General features: G+C 43.7%; 2 protein-coding genes and 1 long non-coding RNA gene across 3 annotated transcripts in view; 2 read left to right on the top strand and 1 right to left on the bottom strand.

Moving 5' to 3' along the window:
- Positions 1 to 442: 442 nt before the first annotated feature.
- On the top strand, positions 443 to 5071 carry PEX12 (peroxisomal biogenesis factor 12). Its single transcript, XM_010861506.1, has 3 exons — positions 443 to 1609; positions 1902 to 2455; positions 3579 to 5071. Exons 1-3 carry the CDS (start codon positions 1484 to 1486, stop codon positions 3976 to 3978), a joined length of 1080 nt encoding a protein of 359 aa, XP_010859808.1. The 5' UTR covers positions 443 to 1483; the 3' UTR covers positions 3979 to 5071.
- Positions 5072 to 5903: 832 nt separating this feature from the next.
- On the bottom strand, positions 5904 to 8617 carry LOC105004011. The gene is made up of 3 exons (XR_827176.1): positions 8155 to 8617; positions 7963 to 8045; positions 5904 to 6184 (listed from the first exon to the last, which is right to left on the bottom strand). It is a non-coding gene; the product is annotated as an uncharacterized LOC105004011 (long non-coding RNA).
- Positions 8618 to 15634: 7017 nt separating this feature from the next.
- The window catches only part of SLFN14 (schlafen family member 14), a 10700-nt gene continuing 5093 nt past the window's right edge, over positions 15635 to 21241 (top strand). Inside the window, exons 1-3 of the mRNA XM_010861505.1 lie at positions 15635 to 15714; positions 17537 to 18603; positions 20288 to 20416. Coding sequence (XP_010859807.1) covers positions 17550 to 18603; positions 20288 to 20416 — 1183 coding nt within the window. The 5' untranslated portion in view covers positions 15635 to 15714; positions 17537 to 17549. The remainder of the gene's footprint in view (positions 15715 to 17536; positions 18604 to 20287; positions 20417 to 21241) is intronic.

Raw genomic sequence — 21241 nt, 5'->3', positions numbered from 1 at the left:
TCTTGCCTGGAGAATCCCAGGGACGGGGGAGCCTGGTGGGCTTCCGTCTATGGGGTCACACAGAGTCGGACACGACTGAAGCGACTTAGCAGCAGCAGTAGCAGCAGCAAAACAGGGAGTGGAGAGGTAATCTTAACCTAAGGTCAATCAATAGGAATCTGAATCATAAGTACAATGACAGATTTGTTGAAGCCCATTTATTGCAACATCAATGCCTGGGTGAGACTTTGCTAATTCTTGCTAGAAACATCCAGTAGAACTGTATAATTTCTGTTCCTTCAGAGTTGGCTTTCCTTATTTTGTTAGCTATTGTGCTGCTGCTGCTGCTGCTAAGTCGCTTCAGTCGTGTACGACTCTGTGCGACCCCACAGACAGAAGCCCACCAGGCTCCCCCGTCCCTGGGATTCTCCAGGCAAGAGTACTGGAGTGGGTTGCCATTGCCTTCTCCGTTATCTCTGCCTATGTCGCTTTAAATCCTTCCCTAAGGCGGCAGATAATAGTGAACCACGACCCCCGCCGCAAGCAAAGTGAGGCTTCCATCTCCACATTCCCTTGGGTCCCTCGCCCCTATCTGGATCGCCCCAGGGAACAAACGCCCAAGCTGCGGGCCGAGCTCAGGCTCCAGATGTCGATGCAGTGACCCCAACACCTTGCCAAAAAGACTCCGCAAAGACAGATAAGAGCTGTGGCTTTCCAACAAGACAGCGACGCAAACCCAGTTACGAAAAGTAAACCCCATCAGCAGAGACCTCTCCTCCAGCCGATCGCCTCTAGTGCCTCCCTCACTTTCAGCGGGGGCGGAAGCGGAAGTCCCGATGAAGTCATAGAGTTGTCTAGTTCCGGTTTCCAGGGCCGCATTCCAGGCTAGAGCGCCTCTCCTCCGCCAGCCTTCCCCAAGCTCCTGCGGCTTCTATTTCCGGCTGCGGATTCTGTCATAAAGCGGAGACCTCCTTTCAACCGCGGTGTCCCGGGTCCCTCGCGCCTCGTCTGGGGTCAGCGCGCAAGGACGGTCACGGTGGGGGGACTGCTCAGGCCACAGCTGAGCCAAGCCGCGGAGGGCCGGCCGTACTGGTGCACATCCGATCCCTCAGATCCGCCTGGCTTTTGAACCCTCCTGAGTTAGAGCCCCTGACTGGCAGCCTCCAGGACTGCCGCTCTACAGGCCAGCGCCCAGCGCCGTGCTGTCTTCCCCGTAGTTACGCTTTGTTCCGTGAGGCGCAGCGTTAGTTGTCACCCCCTCCTACACACTGTTCCTACCCACGTCCGTGTTAACTTCGTTCTTCACCTTCCTTCACTCGGACCCTCCCCCTCACCTTGCCTCCGGAAAAGGTCTTTTTTTTTGCCCAGTTCCAGTAAAATTGAGGGGCTATCCTTTAAGATAAAAGTTACCGTTGAGACTGAGCACCCATCTGGCGCCCCCCCAAAAGTTCATGCTTACTAAAGAGCTTATGGACAAGGTAAAACCCAGTGCACACACGAAACTATGGCCGAGCACGGGGCTCACATCACGACTGCCTCTGTCGTGGATGACCAGCCATCCATCTTTGAGGTGGTAGCACAGGACAGTTTAATGTCAGCAGTGAGACCTGCTCTTCAGCATGTGGTCAAGGTAAGGATTTAATTCTCTGGAAAGTTTTAGGGATGTCTGGGGTAAAAAAACCCAGTAATTTGAATTTGTTGGCCTCGGTTTCAAAATAATCAGTATATAATTTATATCCTATGATTTAACAGTTATGGAGTCTCTCTTCTGTGTAGAGTGTTGTGTGCACTACATACCCAGCCCTTCAGGGAGGTAAAGGTGTAGAAAGAAAAGTGTAGAATTTAGAGGGGAAAAAAGGAAATGTAAATAACAAGGCATAGTAGCTGTTGTAATGGAATGAATTTCATTTATTTTGCTGTAGGTTCTTGCAGAATCAAATCCTGCCCACTTTGGCTTCTTTTGGAGGTGGTTTGATGAAATCTTCACCCTGCTAGATCTTCTGCTCCAGCAGCATTATCTGTCGAAAACCAGCGCCTCCTTTTCTGAAAACTTTTATGGCTTAAAGAGAATTGTAATGGGAGACCAACACAAGCTCCAGAGGTTGGCCAGTGCTGGTCTCCCAAAGCAGCAGTTTATGAAATCAATTATGTTCCTGGTTCTTCTTCCCTATCTGAAAGTGAAACTGGAGAAGCTGGTTTCTAGCCTGAGAGAAGAGGACGAATATTCCATCCATCCCCCTTCTTCCCGCTGGAAACGATTTTACAGAGCCTTCCTGGCAGCCTACCCATTTGTTAACATGGCCTGGGAAGGCTGGTTTCTGGTACAGCAGCTTCGATACATTCTAGGAAAGGCTCAGCATCACTCACCACTGCTGAGGCTGGCTGGAGTTCGGCTAGGTCGGCTTACAGTTCAGGATATACAAGCTCTGGAGCACAAACCAGCTGAGGCCAGCATGATGCAGCTACCAGCTGGGAGGTAAGGCCTTAACATTTCCCCAAAGTCTTTGATTAATAAATTCTAAAATCTGATCCCAATTTCATAATTCACCTCCCTCAGTCCACTCTGAGGTCATTTCATAAAATCACTGAAAAACTCATGTGTCCATAAAATAAGGATTGCCATCCTGTTAACTTTGCGACCCTGTGGACTGTAGCCCACCAGCTCCTCAGTCCATGGGATTCTCCTGACAATACTGGAGTGGGTTGCCATTTCCTTCTCCATTCCTCCTCATACTGCCTACATTTTTGTGCACACTTGCTGTGTACCAGGCCCTGTGCTGGTACACAGATGTTTAGGTATATCACCTCAATCCTTATCACAACTCAATGAAATAATGCATAAGCACCATTTAACAGTTGAAGAAACTAAGTTCTAATAGTTAAGTACCTTGCCAAAGCCACATAGCTCCAAAGTGGCAGAGCTGAGATTCCAGCCAGATCAATAGAGTTCTAAAGACTGCTCTTAACATGGTGCTCTCCCCCTTGCATTGGTGCTAGTGGTAAAGAATCTGCCTGCCAAAGGAGATACCAGAGACTAGGGTTCAATTCCTAGGTTGGGAAGATTCCCTGGAGTAGGAAAGAGCAACCCACTCCAGTATTCTTGCCTGGAAGTTCCCATGGACAGAGGAGACTGGCAGGCCACAGTCCATGGAATTGCCAAGAGTTGGACAGGACTGAACGTGCACACACATCCCACTTCTAGTTAGTGTTTGTGTTCTCCTACAAGTGCAAATATATTCCTCAATACTGCTGAGTTGTTTTTTTCCCTGGATATTACTATCCTTCACCCCCTGCCCCAAAAGGTCTATATAATCAATATACAAGTTGATTATATAGTCTGTATAATCTCACTAATTTATTTCTCAAAACACAAGCTCTAGTCATTAAAAACAAATCTTAGCTCTTATGCTCCTAAAATATTATATATTATAAGTCACAAAGAGGGAATTGTTTAGAAGGGACCATTAAGGACACAATTTTCAATCCCCAAGCTAAATCAGATTCCAATGAAAAATACAAGAACTACGTTTCTATTAGTCATTCTGTGATTATACCTAAATGGTTTCTCTTTTTGCCTCCTTGTTCTATTCTCCAAACAGCATTGGTGAGAAGATAAAGTCAGCTCTGAAGAAAGCCGTGGGGGGTGTTGCCTTGTCCCTCTCTACTGGCCTTTCGGTGGGTGTATTCTTCCTGCAGTTTCTTGAGTGGTGGTATTCGTCGGAAAACCAAGAAACCATCAAGTCCCTGACTGCTCTGCCTACTCCACCACCACCTGTACACCTAGACTACAATTCTGATTCTCCCCTGTTACCCAAAATGAAGACCGTGTGCCCACTGTGTCGTAAAAACCGGGTGAATGACACGGTTCTCGCCACCTCTGGCTATGTGTTTTGTTATCGCTGTGTGTTCAATTACGTGAGGAGTCACCAGGCTTGTCCTATCACAGGTTATCCAACAGAGGTACAGCATCTGATTAAACTGTACTCCCCTGAGAACTGAAAGGGATTAGCACCTTACCTCACAACACAATGATTGTACTGTAAGGCCACAGGGCTGGTTTTCCACAGGGTAAATAGCATTTTTGATACTTCTCACTCTCAACTAATAACTGTGAACTTCAGACAACCACATGGATTTCTTTAAAAGGATTTACTCACTGATCTTAACCTTTTAGCTTGCTCCCTAGACACCCCTACTTAGAGTTGACTGAGCTGGTTAGAGTGAGAGAATCAGGACTGGCAAGGGATGTGAGGGTCAGCAAAGAGGAAGGGATCAAAGAGAATACTTGACACAGAAGATCTTCTCTCCCCTTTGTTAAAGGACAAGAGGTATAGAAGCTCTCAGGGAAAACCCAAGTTAGATGTCATTAAATGGGTGGTGAATCAGAAACAGGCCTTTTTGGAAAAGAAAGCAATAACCAGCCCGTGTGCTCAGTGGCTCAGTCATGTCCGAGTCTTTGAAATCCCATAAACTGTAGCCCAAAAGGCTCCTCTGTCCATGGGACTATCCCGGCAAAAATACTGGAATGGGTTGCCATTTCCTCCTCTAGGAGAGCTTCCCAACCCAGGGATCGAACCTGCATCTCTTGTAGCTCCTGTGTTGGCAGGTAGATAAATTCTTTACCACTGAGCCACCTGGGAAACCTGCCTCTGAGGAATAGGTTTTATTGGCTTGCAAACAGTATGAAATACGGACTTGCTCTTTATAGACATACTTAGAAACACTTTAGGAAAACAACAGCTCCTCCCATCTGCTGTGACCCACTTGTTACATAACACCTGCTACAGTTTATCAACTTTTAAAGTTCCCTTTGTGAACCACAGGTGTCTTCCTTGGGAAACTGGTTAAAGGAAAACAGAGGTTGAATGTATATACAGAATAGTCTGAAGATTTCAATGTGAAAGCAAAGTGACTAATGAAGAGATGGTGTAAAATACTGACCTAACTGTGACTGTGTACATAAAGCACCTTTCAATAAGCTCTTTCTGCTTGTTGTTAAAGAGTTTGCTAAACTAACATGAATTATTCTGGCTATTACTGAAGTTTCTATGAAACGCTTAAATAAATTTTAAGAATAAATGTTTTTGGCAAAGAGCTGTTCCATGTCATGATTATGTGGAAACTGAATGATGAGATATTTATTTATTTTTGGCCACACCTCAAGTCTTGTGGGATCTTAATTCCCTGACCAGGGATCAAACCCAGGCCTTTGGCAGTGAAGGCCTAACCACTGGAGTCCTAAGCACTGGACCGGCAGGGAATTTCCTAGTTGAGGTACTTACAGTAAATTTTCATTTAGATCACTTTGGACTTTTTGAGGCATTTTGGATTATTTTGCTGTTTTCGCTAATTGAATACTTGGAGAGAAATCCTCTACTCCAACAGCAAGAAATTAGTCTTGCATGAAGTACCTTATTCTACAGAAACTAAGTTGCTGCCGCTGCTAAGTCAATTCAGTCATGTCCGACTCTGTGTGACCTCACAGACGGCAGCCCAGCAGGCTCCCCCGTCCCTGGGATTCTCCAGACAAGAACACTGGAGTGGGTTGCCTTTTCCTTCTACAGTGCAGAAAAGTGAAAAGTGAAAGTGAAGTCGATCAGTCGTGTCCAACTCTTAGCGACCCCATGGACTGCGGCCCACCAGGGTCCTCCGTCCATGGGATTTTCCAGGCAAGAGTACTGGAGTGGGGTGCCACTGCCTTCTCTGAACCTATGTAGAAAAATGCAAGCCACTGGATCGGAAGGTTGGTGAAAATATACAGGTTTTTTTTTTTTTTTTTAAATCATTACTAGAAGAGGAAGAATGAAAATTCTAGTAAGTGCCTCTGCTGAGACAGGTGTTTGCTAATACAACTCATTTTAGCAATTCAAAGCACATTTTCTGACACCACAAAGGTAATAGAAATATTGAAACAGAATAGCCTATAGATTTTAAAATATTTAATTTTTTAACTTGTTTAAAAGTTAAACCCAAGACATACTGACTTAATGGGAAATCCAATGAGCAACACTTTTCCAGGCTGAACACCTGTTTTCCCTTAGTCTGCCCCACGAGAGCATGTACATGTTAATTACTGTTATTTTACAATCACTGCTAAACAAGCATTTTAACACAGTAATCAGTCAATAAGGGAACTGAACCAGATTCAGGGATGAAATAATGCAGTCTTCCATGAAGATATCAAAGCAGTATTTTTCACCTCAACCTACAAAGAAAACATGAAAGTATCAGTAATACAAAAGCATATTAAAGAAATGCTCTAACATAATAAAGCCAGTATCCAAATAGGCTAGAACATACCAGTGTAGAAAAACCACAACCAGAATCAGCTCAGAGAGAAGATTAAGGGGTCATACCCTGGTCAAAGCCAACACTGAAGCAATGGCAATACCAGGTCAGACTATGCTTCACTCATCATCGCATCATTGCTTTCACCTCCTTGTATTTCATAAGAGCAGCCCCAAACCCTATTTTCACATCAGAGAAAACTTAGGTTTACCCATGGAAAAAAAAAAAAAGGAGCATGGGCTTTCAATATTGCATCTTCCACTATGCACCTTAAACAACTCTGCTGTACAAAATGTTAACATGAACAAGTTTTGTTTTGGGGTATGTGGTTTTCTTTGGTGGTTTTTATTTTTATTTATTTTTTTTCCTTTGGTTTTTAAAATACACAGTAGAGAAGCATTTACAGTTCAAAATAATTTCTGGTTTTAGTGAGCCCAAACACCATGCATGATAAAATCTTAGGGATTGTCTGTGAAGGGATTTATAGTCTAGTTCTAAAGAAAAACCTTCAGGAAAGATTTTCTACTAAAAAGCCTTTATAAACTCCAATTCATTTAACATATAATTTGATTTACAATTCTACTGCCAATAAAGATGAAAAGTATTAGCCATAAAAATTTTATACAAGTCTTCTAAAGAATCCAAAACCTGAGGAGGATATGATTTGACAAAGGTGCATAGCAAATTAACAACAGAGTTGGAGGAGAAACAGGTCTGGTTACCAGATTTATACTTTTCCACTACCAGCTAAATATAAGGTTTAATTTCATTTTTCTCCAGAGGATGGGCAAGATAAAGGAAACAATGCAAAGCCTGAGTAATTCACAACCTGGATAATCAATTTCTGAATGAGAAAGTTGACTACATTTTATTTATTCTAAATGACGCCTTCTCGTGGTTTGCAAACAATGTCAACCTCTCCAGCTTTTCAGCAGAATACTGTCAATATATAAGTAACAATTTTGGACACACAACATGCTTCAGTTGGCCACTTATAAAACTGATAATAGACTGATACTCCCTAGTTAAAACTGGACAGCTACATATGGCCTGTGTTCTCCATTCAGCAACTAAACTCCACAAAGAGAGGGAAACTACTAAAAACAAAGTGCCTTTTTAGAGGCTTGAGCCTTGATCACACCAGCCTTTGCAGGAGTACGTGTTACAAAAAAAACAAACGAGCAAACAGAACTTAAATAACTCTTGTCTCAAAGCAGGAAACTTGTGAGCTGAACTCCAAGTGTGCTCCAGTCACTCACAGTGGGCACACTTTCCTAGTTCTCTTCCTCTGTAAACTTCTCTGTCTGGCGTGCCTTCCCTACCCCTTTCAATCTGGAGAAAGTCTAATTATAGTTCTAAAGCCTTGTTCAAATGTCACCTCTGTTAAGTGAAAGTCGCTCAGTCATGCCGACTATTTGCGACCTCATGGACTATACAGTCCATGAAATTCTCCAGGAGGGGGTAGTCCTTCCCTTCTCCAGTGGATATTCCTGACCCAGGAATCGAACCGGGGTCTCCTGAATTGCAGGCGGATTCTTTACCAGCTATCAGGGAAGCCCCCTTCTCGGTTAAGTGGTCCCTAACTCCCTCAGTTTACCCCCTCCTCTGACTCTCACAGCACTTTTTCCGACCATAGTAGGCGTCACACGCCAAATATTCACTCATTCCCATCCTCCACCTCCTTGTCTCACCCACCAGTCCCATCTCACAGACAGAGCTCCTGAAGAACCAGGACTGGGTCTCACTGGCCTTTGCAACCATTACACTCAGCAGGGAACCTGGGGCAACAGAAGGCGGCACAATAAACGAGGGTTTAGTTTAGTCAATGAATGACCCTCCCTACTAAACCCTATAAAAACATCAGCACAATTTATAAAGCTGACTTACCTCCAACATTTCATGCTGGTTTAAGGACGTTCCGCAAGCATCTATAAGCCCTCCTTCCTCCAGCTTCTAACTCAAGGCTTTCTGCATGGCGCCCTGCGCAGGACCACCAATGCTTATACGCAGTGGACTCTCAAATGATGATGATAATAAGAAAAATAACAATACTACTAACACTACTAATACGTCCAAACCTCACCAACTTCAGGAAAGACTGAAGGAAGCCATTCTTGTGGGCGAAACACAAGTAAGGCCGGAGCCAGGGCGCAAACCAGAGCTGCAGGCAAGGGCTCTGCAGTCCGCTTTCCGAACCTCCCAAAACGCTTACGTCCTACATTCTCACGAGGCCTGCCCGGGTCTGCTGAGGCTCACGGCAGCCCACCCTGTGCTGTACAATAGGAAGCCAGTTGCCGCTTTCCAGACTCCTGCTCCTCGCGGCAGGGCCGGCAGCCCCGGCGAAAGGAACAACCAATCACGCGGTGGCCAGTGGATCACGTGGCACCCGGGCTGGTGCGGAGAGCAGCCAATCGGAGCGCGAGGCGAACTTTGGGGACGGAGCCGGCCAGAGGGCGCAAGCGCATTTGCAGTCGCTCTGTGGCTGGGCGGGTTCTGAAGCCTGAGTTAGAAGTTAGACGCGGAGTGGTTTCTGCCGGTCTTTCAATTCCTTAATCTCCGACGTTGGAGAGGCTGTTATTTGGAGTGCCTTGTTTCACTAGGGAAAGGCATCTGAGGCAGGGTTGTAGAGTGTGTGTGCCCTAGACTTTTGGGACTGTCGGCTAAAAAAGATGTACAACATGAGAGTTGTGAGTTAAGTTTTATTTGGGGCAAAATGCGGACTGCAGCCTGGGAATAGCTCTGAGAGACTGTTCCAGCGCGGGAGTGGGTGAAAGACAATATGTAGGGTTTTGGTGAAGGGGGAGTTCAATACCATGAAGCACTCATTTTACAAAAGGCTTTTTGTTAGTCATGAGGATCTGATGTCACCCGGAAGGGACTTAGTGCTTCTTTAGGTATGGGAAGGAAATAGCAACCCACTCCAGTATTCTTGCCTGGAGAATCCCATGGAGGGAGGAGCCTAGTAGGCTACAGTCCACAGGGTCACAAGAGTCAGACACGACTGAGCTACTTCACTTTCACTTTAGGTATGAGGAGATGGAAGGTTTGAGATCATAAAATCTGTTCCTAAAAACATCCAACTGTCTAAAGACCTGTCCCACCAGATTCCCTGGAGCACAAAGTGCCTCACTTCACCCTGAACTCCCTCCGGTTGTTGAAGGTCAACAGCTATAGCATGGGGTTCACTCTCCGTAGAGGCAGATGGCAAACACCTATGTTTTTCAGTCGTTGGCAGTGCTCTTGCTAAGTGCCAATTTGTAGTTGACAGAAAGAACTATCGGTTCAGACGGTGATCCAACAATACGGCACTTGTGCCAAACTCCCACCTGAGAGCTAGAGAGGTTGGGGTGAACTTTGATGAACGTGCCCCTTCTTCCCCACCCGGGGGAAACTCATTGGCTGGTCAGAGGTTTGGGCGCTTCCTAAACAATAAAGAGAGGGCATTAAATATCAAAGAACTGCAAAGGAGTGCAGGAAAAACGTCGTGGAAGAGGTGGCCTTTGATCTGGGTCTTGAAAGATGCGTGGGATTTGAGAATTAGGAGATTCTGGGAGCAGATAATTTAACTCTCGAATTAAATAAGAAAGCGTAGGTGAGTGAGTGAGAGTCGCTCAGTCGTGTCCGACTCTTTGCAACTCCATGGACTTGTAGCCCACCAGGCTTCTTGGTCCATAGGATTTTCCAGGCACGAATACTGGAGTGGGTTGCCATTTCCTTCCAAATTTAGGTAAGGTTGAAATGGTGTAGTGTTTCTCAAAAGTCAGTGAGTTAGAAACACCAGGAGGAAAGTTAACATAGACGTCCTAAAACATCAAAAAAAAAAAAAGGGACAAAACTGCACAACTCAGTTTTCCGGAATCAATAAGGTTGAATCTGGGGGTGGAGCCCCCAGGCGTGTATATTTTTAAGAAGTATGTTAAGGGAGCAGGCTCCCCAGGTGGCTCAGTGGGTAAAGAATCCTCCTGCAACGCAGGAGACGCAGAAAGATGCGAGTTTGATCCCCAGGATCCCCGGGTCAGGGAAGATGCTCTGGAGGAGGGCATGGCAACCCACTCCAGTATTCTTGCCTGGGGAATCCCATGGACAGAGGAGCCTGGTGGGCTACAGTCTATAGGGTCATAAAGAGCTGGACACGACTGAAGCAACTGAGCACACACACACACGCATGCCAGGGGAGATTCTGATTCACACCAAAGTTGAGGACCAGTGTTAGCTGTGATGAAAGGGGGTGGCACGAATTGAAAGACAGGCCAAGATGGCGGCTTACTGCCTGTGTAGTTGAGACTATTCTGGACAAAGTGGGCAGTGTGAAGATTTCAGAGTCTGAGGAGATAGGTGATTAGATATGAAAACCCATTAGGCAACTATGTTTTTAAATAGATGGAAGGAAGGCAGAGTGAAAGAACGGGAAGCTATTTCAAGTGATGGCAAGTGTCCAGGTGACAGCTAGCAAGAAATGGACGGGTGGCATGTGAAGGGTGGCAGGAGGATAGGGATGGGGAGAAAGACATGAAGAAATAGAAGGAAAGTGTGGAGAAAAATGGAATGCCTTCTTTAGAGACCTATTAAGGATCCTCATTGTACTTTAGGGGCTTCCCTGATACCTCAGTTGGTAAAGAATCCACCTGCAATGCAGGAGACCCCAGTTAGATTCCTGACTCAGGAAGATCCACTGGAGAAGGGACAGACTTCCCAATCCAGTATTCTTGGGCTTCCCTTGTGGCTCAGCTGATAAAGAATCCTCCTGCAATGCGGGAGACCTGGGTTCAATCCCTGAGTTGGGAAGATCCCCCGGAGAAGGGAAAGGCTACCCACTCCAGTATTCTGGCCTAGAGAATTCCATGAACTGCATAGTCCATGGGGTCACAAGAAGTTGGACATGACTGAACGACTTTACTTTCATCACTTTCATTGTACTCTAAAAATAAGAGAGTTTAGACAGTGAAGAGAATGGGCCTTTGCCAAGTGCTGTTTCCTTTTCCTGGTTTTCCCCTTCCTTCCCCATCACCCTTTCTCAACCTGGTGCGTTCTTACTTGCAGGATTAAGCTCATATACCATCTCATTTATGAAATCTTCTCTTGTTCTCACAAGCTTAGTCATTTTCACTTGTTAGAACACCCCAAGCACACTGTTCATATGAGTCTAGCTTGCCAGAATGGCACAAGAGTGTTATGGTCATTCACATGGGTTATAGTATTTGCAAGCATCATAAACTCTCTGTTCCTCAGTTTCTCTATCTGTAAAAGTGGGAATAATGACAGTACCTACCTCATGGAGCTGTTATGAGAATTGAGAACAATGCATAGTACGTAAAGTTCTCACCTGGTATTACCACATATGTTGTATTGCCATGAGTTCTTTAATACATGTTTTCCCCCCTCTAGATTGTGAATAGGACATGTGTCTTATTCTTGCTAACAGTAAAGGCTGTAGGGCAAAATGATAGTGAGTTTTGAAATCAGTTGGACTCCAAGTGTTCAGATCTCAGCTCTGCTACCTACTATGTGTGTGGCCTTGAGCTTTACTTTTCTTAACTCAGTTTCTTCATTTATAAAATGGTGAAAATAATGCATGTCTTACAAGTTACTATGAGGACAATTTGAGATCATCAAAGTTGCAGATCTGGCCCAAAGAAGGCAGCCACTAAATGGTGCAAATGACCAGTAGCCCCAGAGCACAGTACTATGTTTGGAACACAGTAAGTGCTTGATAATTGATTATTAAATGAAAAGCTGACATTCTATGCCAGGCACCATGCTAAACTCTTTATATACATCATCTCAGTTCATTCTCATAAGAACTATATGAAGAAGGCACTATTATTACCTCCAATTTATACAGAAGGAACCTGAGGCTTGGATTATCTTAACCATAGTTTCAGAGCTAAAAAGTGCTAGAATTGCAATACCCTTGGGGCTCAAACACACAAAAAAAGTGGTTGATTGAATGAGAGAATGAATGAAACTTACTCAGAGTCAGATGGTGGTGTGGTAAAAACAGCACGGTTGCTGTCGGACACTATGTTATCAAGTCTGCTATGCTAGTCAAGTCATACTGACAAATGAATTTAGAGTGAGACGAAGGCTGATATTCAGCTGTTTGTGCTTTTGGGCTTGAAGGCTGTGCTGTAATTATCTCTGGATAAACTGAAATGCATAGTGAATAAACACATCTTAAATAAATTGGGGGCTCTAGTTCTTAGCTAACTGTCAACAGCATGGCCAGATTACTTTCCCAAGACCTAGAGAGAATCACTGTCCAAGCTACTGATTTCAAGTTGCTTCATATCACGGACATTTGCTTCTAGGTATCAGAGCCAAAATGAGAACTCCTCCCTGTTCTGATAACCTACTATTAATAGCCAGGGGACTTGACTAAGAACTTTGAAGAAGAAAAACTCTCTTTGCTCATCTTTCACATTATCCTTTATTCTGATTTGGTTCCCAATAGTTCATTAAAGAATAAGAAGAACTTCCCTGTGGTCCAGTGGTTAAGAATCTGCCTTCCAAAGCATGGGACATGAGTTTGATCTCTGGTCCAGGAAGATTCCACATGCCATGGGGCAACGAAGCCACTGCACCGCAAATAATGAGCCTGAATTCTAGAGCCTGTGCTTCACAAGGCAAGAAGTCCTCACACCACAGCTAGAGAAAGCCTGCGTGCAGCAATGAAGACCCAGCACAGCAAAAAAAAAAAAAGAATGAGAAAACAATCCAATTCCTAGTTCTCCTGCCCCATAAAATGTCTTTCCTGTTGACTGGGAAGAAAAAAGGAAGTACTTAGGTAAATTTCTGATTCTGAAGACTCCAAAGCAATCCAGAATCCTAAATTTGAGAGGCAGTGGAAGGAGTAGGAGCATTTGTATTAAACAGACCTGACCACATGCCGGCTCTTCCACTTGAAAAGTGAAAGTGAAGTCGCTCAGTCGTGTCTGACTCCATGGACTGTAGCCTCCCAGGCTCCTCTGCCCCTGGGCTTTTCCAGGCGAGAATACTGGAGTGGGTTGTCATTTCCTTCCTTCTCCAGGAGATCTTCCCGACTCAGGGATGGAACTCGGGTCTCCCCCATCGCAGGCAAACTTTTTACCATCTGAGCCACCAGGGAATCCTGGCCAAGTAATCTCAGTTCCCATGTGGTGTGCCACACTCCCAGCTTGGTCCCTTGTGCCCAAAGGCACATGTCCAGTAAATGACAGTCTTTTCTATCTTTCTAAAAATAAGTAATATCAGAAGGATTTCAGTGAAGCTGAGAATTAAGGTAGATGGTAGAACTAAAAGTGAGACTTTGGGGATTTCGCTGGAAGTCCAGTGATTAACGAGCTGCACTTCAAATGAAGGGGGCACTGGTTTGATTCCTGGTCAGGGAACTAAGATCCGACGTGCTGCACAGTGAGGCCTAGAGAAAAAAAAAAAAAAAAAGAGAGAGACTGAGGACTTCCCTGGTGGTCCAGTGGTTCCCTGGTTAGGGAATTACAATCAGCATTCAGTGTGGCCAAGAAATTTAAAAATAAAATAAGTGAGACTGGATTTGAAAATGACATGAGTGAAAAGGGTTAAAATTGAAGCTGAGAGCCGACCTTTGCACTTTATTCGTTTGTTGGTGATGGACAGGGAGGCCTGGCGTGCTGCTGTTCATGGGGTCGCAAAGAGTCGGACATGACTGAGCGACTGAACTGAACTGAACTGAGCTGATTCTTCATCGTAGTATCCATTCTGCCTCCTGTCCTGGAAACTCTTTTCAGGACACCAGGTACAAAGGGTCTGCCAGCAAAGCAGAACTTCATAGGAACATTAACCTTAGTTAATGAAAAGAAATACGAGGGGTATTCAGAAACCTATATGACAATGTCATTTCATCAAAAACAAGTTGAAGGAGATGGTAGATGCTTGATGGTTTGACTTAGGGGAAAAGAACTATGTTAGTTTTCTGTGGCTGCTGTAACAAATTACCACCATTTTGGTTGTTTAAAACAACAAAAGTTTATTCTCTCACTACCAGGAGTTTGACCAAAGTGGGCAGAAATCAGGGTATCAGCAGGGGCTGTGCTCCTCTTCCTCAGAAGCTCTAGGGGGCAGTCTATTTGGCTGTTTCCCATACTTGCTGACACCCCCTCACATGTGGCCAGCTCACTCCAGTCTCTGCCTCTGCAGTCTTTTGCCTTCTCTTTTGTACATATCAAATCTCTTTCTGCTGCTGCTCTTATGAGAACGCTTCTGGTTTGGATTTAAGGCCCACATGGATAATCTCCTCATCTCAACATCAGTACTTAATCACATTTGTAAAGATCCTTTTTCCTTGTAAGTGAAAGTGAAAGTTGCTCAGTCCTGTCTGACTCTTTGCGATCCCATGGACTAGTCCATGGACTTCTCCAGGCCAGAATACTGGAATGGGTAGCCTTTCCCTTCACCAGGAGATCTTCCCAACCCAGGATCAAACCCAGGTCTCCCACATTTCAGGCAGATTCTTTCCCAGCTGACCCACAAGGGAAGCCCAAGAATACTGGGGTGGGTAGCCTATCCCTTCTCCAAAGATCTTCCCGACCCAGGAATCGAACCAGGGTCTCCTGCATTGCAGGCGGATTCTTTACCCACTGAGCTGTCAGGGAAGCCCTTGTAAGTTAACATTTATAGGTCCATCCCCATCATCACCATCAATAATTGGTGGCCGTCAGTCAGCCCTCTATAAGAAACTTGATTCAGTTTAACCAGCATCCCCAAATGAGATAACTGTCTCTTATCTGTTTATTTTTTTCATTTAATTGTTTTGTAAATTATAAAAATGATTGACATTTATTGTAGACCATTTAGAAAATACAGAAAAGTCAAAAAAAAAAAAAAAAAAAAGGAAAGGAAAAGAAATTTGATGAGAAGTCATCTGTAATCCTCTCACCCAGGATAGCCAAACCTTCATCAATGAGCATTTTTCTAGAAAGGGTCTTGTATTTAACAAAGAGGAAGAATAGGAAAAATAGAATAAAAGTAAGAAGAACAGAATAAGCAATTTGGAAGGTGATAAAATAGGCTAATATTGTTCATAATGGATATGTACAGGGCAGCTTAATTTAAAATAAATATAGAGCTTTGAAATGAAATTAACTATGACAGAAGCTGCTTGTATGATGTATGAAAAAAGACATTCAGCCTCTCGGAGGTGGGATGTTTTAGCTTTGGCCCTGCACTTGAAAACCCCTGAATTTTCCCATTACTCCTTCATTTACTCCCAGAGGTCAGACTGTGGCCTGCCAATCTGCCCTGTCATGGACTTTTCTTGACTCTTTATCAGCCTTTCTCAGTGGGTCAATGTTGCGAAGTCTTGGGGAGTCTGGCAGAGTTCCTGCTCCTCCCAGGCTGATATCAGAAGGCAACAGGGGCTGTGAGAGAAGGCAAACATTCAGACCAAACCCCGATGTGGAACTGAAACAGCAAGAGGAAAAGCAAGGGCATCAGGTAAAAAAACAAACATTTTTTTTAATCTCATCCATCTCATCTCAGCTTATGTCTGAGGGCATAAAGAACTTAATAAAATTATAGCTCAGGAGAATCTGGTAAAGGAAGATGAGAGAGAAATCTGGGGACATGTGGAGCAGATAGATGTTCATCTGGAGCTAGACTCTCAGACCACTTTGTATCTATCACGGTTGTTATCAGCATTCAAGTAACATCCGTGAGAGTATAGTTCTTCTAGTTTAAAAGCAAGTAGATTTGTTTTAGTCCCAGCATGCAGAAGTTATAGGAAGACAGATTATAGCTAAAAATAAGCAAGTATATATAACAGAGCTGTCAGAAAATAGAAGGGGACTAATTTGAGAGACAATGAGTTGTGTTATTGGAGGTATTCAAGCAGTTACTGGAAAGAAATTTGTTGGGAGTTGTGAATATTATAGAGAGTATTTAAGAACCAGATTGATGGTTAAAATGGTCTTTAAAGTCCCTTCCAACACTTCTGTGATTCTATGATATGAATAGAATCTTACCAGAAATTTCTCTAAGAGCCAGACATTTACATTTGTGTATAAATGGTCACCTATGAAAAAAACAACTCATCGGGTTGATTCTGGTTTGCTTGGAGGAAGTGAGAAAGCAACCAAGAGTAAACTAATGGCAGGGGAGGGGACCCAGCTTGCTGGATGCCTGCTTTCTTACCCTCTTGGTGGATATAAACAACACCCATATGGCCTCTGCTTAGCAGAGATCACACAGAGGGAAAAAAAAACAAAAAAACAAAAACCGACTGGGCTCTCTTCTTCTAGAGGAAGAATTTTGGTTTGAGTTAGTAAATATTTTATTTTGAAATTAACAAAAACAAAGGAGGGGACATTTCTGTAACATCTGCTTCTGGGGTGCTAACTTCAATTTAGGTGGCTGTTTTCTGATCTGGGAAACAAAAGGAGGTTGACCACAATTTAGTAACTATGTCTCAAAGGCTCATGTCCATTCCCAGGTCTTAGAGGTTCCCACAGGCAGAACTACTAGGAAGCAAGGAAAATTGTTCCTACATCACACTGTACAAGAAATGTACTTTTAGAAGAATGTCTGAAGAGCTTGAAAGATTTCTGCATTTGGTGTCAGTTGGCATTCTTTCGGGAGTAGAATAAAGTGTTTTTAAATGTATAAAATAGCACATAGAGAATACCAAGTTTTATGTTTGTTTTTATAACTAGATCTTGTACATCACATATACTCCAAAGCTATACTCTCTTGATTCTCTATTGTCTTCTTTCCCCTTTGAATTGTAAATAGGAGCATTTTCTGATGGCAACCACTTCTGTAAAATTTGTTTAGCTCCTGTAACAATCCATGCCCTTTATATCTGGGCTCACTGTTGATGCTTCCTGATTTTAAATGAAAAATAGCTAAAATTTTCAACAATACATATTTTTCCTTTATGGTTGAATATTAAGCGTTTAGTTTATGCCCAATCATGCTGGGAAGCCTAAGGTCTTGACAAAGTTGGGAGAAAACAGTGAAATCTGACCTAGAAGGGTGGGATAGGGGGATGGGAAGGAGGCTCAAGAGGGGAGGGAATATATGTATACATGTAGCCGATTCATGTGGTTGTAAAACAGAAACTAACACAACACTGTAAAGCAATTATACCCCAATTAAAAAACAGTGATATCAAAGATGATTTCCAACACTAAAATCTATGTCCAATAATTTACAGCTTTGAAGAAAAGTTTATAATTTACGGAATTCATGTTAATATTGAAACAACATTTCTATCCGAATTATTTATTGGAACCTGTTTCTGTTATTGTTTGTGGTGCAGAAGGGCTGCTGAGATGGACAGCCTCAAGATGGAGACGGAAATGCTTTATCCTGAGATAACCGTAGACGTGGGCAGAGTCACTTTTGGAGAGGAAAACAGGAAGAGGATGACCAATAGCTATTTGAAAAGAACTGAGAATTCTAGAATCATCCAAGCAACGTGTGCACTGTTAAATTCTGGAGGGGGTGTGATCAAAGCAGAGATTGAGGATAAAACTTACAGTTACCGATGCCACGGACTGGGACATGATCTGGAAACTTCTTTTCAGAAACTCTTCCCTTCAGGTTCACAGAAATACCTTGACTACATGCAGCAGGGACACAATCTTATGATTTTTGTGAAGTCATGGTGCCCAGATATTTTCAGCCTAAGGATCTGCAGCTTGCGCTCCAATTTATATCAGAGAGCTGTGACTTCCACCATCAACTTGAGTGCCCACAGCGCCCTGGAGCTCCTCCGAGAGAAACAGTCTAGAACCCAGAGAGGAAGATCAACGATGCAGGAGCTACATTCTCAGAAAGCTCTGGATAGATACATGCAGGAAGAGGAAGACATGAGGATGAGTGCCTCAGAATTTGTTAAAAAGGATAAGCTCATGTATAAGGAGAAACTCAACTTCACTGAGTCCACACACGTCGAGTTTAAAAGGTTCACCACCAAAAAGATCATTCCTCGGACTAAAGAAATGCTGCCTCATTATGTCTCTGCATTTGCCAACACCCACGGGGGATACCTAATTATCGGGGTGGATGATAAGAGCAAAGAAGTGTTTGGATGTCAGGGAGAAAAAGTGAACCCTGACTTACTAAAAAGAGAAATAGAAAACTGCATAGAAAAATTGCCTACATTCCACTTCTGCTGTGAGAAGCCGAAGGTGAACTTCACTACCAAAATCTTAAATGTATACCAAAGAGATGTCCTGTACGGTCATGTCTGTGTGGTCCACGTGGAGCCCTTCTGCTGTGTAGTATTCACAGAAGCCCCGGATTCCTGGATCATCAGGGACAATTCTGTCACGAGGCTGTCGGCTGAGCAGTGGGTAACCATGATGCTGGATATTCAATCAGGTAAAGCAGAAGAGAAACCATTGTTCAATCAGGAGGCAGAAACTTCTGTCTTCATTTGGTTATTTGTCCAGGTAAAGAATGGGGCTTCCCTGGTGGATCAGCCGTAAAGAATCCACCTGCCAATTCAGGAGACGCAGGTTTGATCCCTGGATTGGGAAGATCCCCTGGAGAAGGAAATGGCAACCCACTCCAGTATTCTTGCCTGGGAATCCCATGGACAGAGGAGCCTGGCGGGCTACCATCCATGCCATGGGGTAGCAGAAGAGTTGGAAATAACTTAGTGACTAAACAACAAGGAAAAAAGAACAGAAATCTGCTTTTGCTTACAAATCTTCTCCTATTTAAGAGTGATTTTCTATATTTTTAGTTACAAAGACTCAGAATATGAACTGTGTGAAGTCAAGAAAAGCCTGTATGCCATCAGCCATGAATTTGTGAAAGTTCCTTTTTTATTTTTCCTTTAAGCTTTTTAAAATAACATTCTTTTCTTAAAAGTTAACATGTGGGTAATAGGAAACCAAAAAATACAAGAAGCAAAAACCAAAGTCATTCATAATCACAAGCAGTTTACCATTTGATGTATCCTTTTAGGTCTCATTTTTATACGCTGTAAAGGTCTGCTGAAACAAATTTGCAGGCTGACATTCCTACTCTACAACATTCATTTATAGTCTCTCTAAAGGTGATATTTTAGAGAAACGCTGTTTAAGAATAGCTCTCCACTAATTCTTTCAAGGGAAACTTGTTGACAAATTTGAATTGCTTCAGTAAAATTAGGAGCCCATACCTTGAACCATTCTCAGGGCTGGGGGCACCACCAAGTGGAGAAAAACTAAAAACTTATGCAAAAGGAGGTGCTGGGGAAGGGGGTGTGGGAGGAGGACTTTGTGTTTTCACTTCTTTTCAGTTTTGCTAGGCATCAGTCCTGGTGATTTCAGATCAGCCCATAAAAGACTTATAGGCTGAATGAAGTTTATCGATTTGCCTCCAGGGTCATTTAGTTCCAGATTTTGTAAAAAGAAGCTTGGATCAAGACTTGAGTGATGTTATTGGACTATGCTTTTTCTTATCTTAAATTAGAGTTTACTTCACAGACACACACACCAAACTAGAGATTCTACCACTTCTTATTCTTCTAAACTTGGCAGGGGTGGGGGGGGGGACCTTTAACAACTATCACAACATAAAAAAAATTACTGTGCTTATTTTAAAAAAATTTTTTAGGCTTGCTGGACCTTAGTTCCTATACTGGACCTTAGTTCCCTGGCCAGGGACTGAACCCATATCCCCAGCATTGGAGGCAGAGTCCTAACCACTGGACTACCAAGGAAATCCTGTGGTTACTTTTTCTACCATCCCACCACCACCACCACTAGAAACCTTTTCTCTTTAGAGGTGACCTGGAACCAGAATATTAGAATTGGAAGGAACCGCAGGGACCATCTGCTCACCCTTACAGGATAGAGAGGAAAATGACTTGCCTGAGATGAGTCACAGGTGACTTAGAAGATGCATGGCCCTGCAGGAGTCCCAGACCTCCTTCCTAACATGCATGAACTGTTGACAGCGTAGGAAGAGTGAGGGCAGCCCAGGCACGACACATGTCATGCGTCAACTGTAGGAAGAGCAATAGAAAAGTTCTTTATTATCTAAAATGATGCTTTGTGGGCTTTTTTCTTTTTAGTTCCTTCCAATTTGGAGGCTGACCACAGCCTTCACCTGATTTCATCAGCTTCGTCTCCCCTAAGAAGCCTGTCATATCCCATCAAAGTCCTAGAATTTAAGGAGGCTCTCCAACAGCACCTGTTTCCAGGTATTCCTTCTTGATTTCAGCTGAGGGGACAATTTATTTCCTAAAATTAAGTCGCCGGTGGGGGGTGGTTGGTAGCAATTCATTCCAGACTTCCTCCTTGGAGAAGGTCAGATGTAGGCTCAGCAGACACAATGGTCCTGAACTAATACACATAGTGAACTCTTGTTTTCAGTCATTAAATCCACCCTATACATCTGTGTACCTTTGGGCTTCCAGTCACAGATAGCTCTTTTTTTCCCTCCAAATATGAGAGAATAAATTTGAGAGAACTGCCCCCCCTGGCTTTCCAAGGCAAAAGGAAGTGAGCCATGGGGTCACCTGGACGCCTCCAGGCGAGAGTCCAGGCAGAGTCTAAGGCAGAGTTTCTCAATCTCGACCCTTTTGACATTTGGATTAGATAATTCTTTTTTTTATTAATATTTTATTGTTAATCGGAGGATAATTGCTTTACAATATTGTGTTGGTTTCTGCCATCCATGAACATGAATCAGCCATAGGTATACACATGTCCCCTCCCTCTTGCACCTCCCTCCCACCTCCACCCCATCCCACCCCTCTAGGTTGCCACCAAAGCACTGGGTTTGAGCTCTCTGCGTCCCTCAGAAAATTCCCACTGACTCTCTATTTTACATCTGGTTTGAGGGAGGCTGCCCCGAGAACTGGGGAAGGCAATGGCAACCCACTCCAGTATTCTTGCCTGGAAAATCCCATGGACGCAGCAGCCTGGTAGGCTGCAGTCCATGGGGTCGCTGGGAGTCGAACACGACTGAGCGACTTCACTTTCACTTTTCACTTTCATGCATTGGAGAAGGAAATGGCAACCCA

This window comes from Bison bison, unplaced genomic scaffold (genome assembly GCF_000754665.1).
Source record: "Bison bison bison isolate TAMUID 2011002044 unplaced genomic scaffold, Bison_UMD1.0 scf7180017864472, whole genome shotgun sequence".
NCBI classification, from domain to species: domain Eukaryota; kingdom Metazoa; phylum Chordata; class Mammalia; order Artiodactyla; family Bovidae; genus Bison; species Bison bison.
Note: the sequence above shows the minus strand (reverse complement) of the source record. Positions and strands in the feature narration are given on the sequence as shown.

Coding starts and splice junctions, on each gene's coding strand:
- PEX12 (XM_010861506.1), top strand. CDS start 1,484: ATGGCCGAGCACGGGGCTCACATCACGACTGCCTCTGTCGTGGATGAC. Junction 1,610..1,901: donor CTCTTCAGCATGTGGTCAAG/GTAAGGATTTAA, acceptor ATTTTGCTGTAG/GTTCTTGCAGAATCAAATCC. Junction 2,456..3,578: donor ATGCAGCTACCAGCTGGGAG/GTAAGGCCTTAA, acceptor TTCTCCAAACAG/CATTGGTGAGAAGATAAAGT.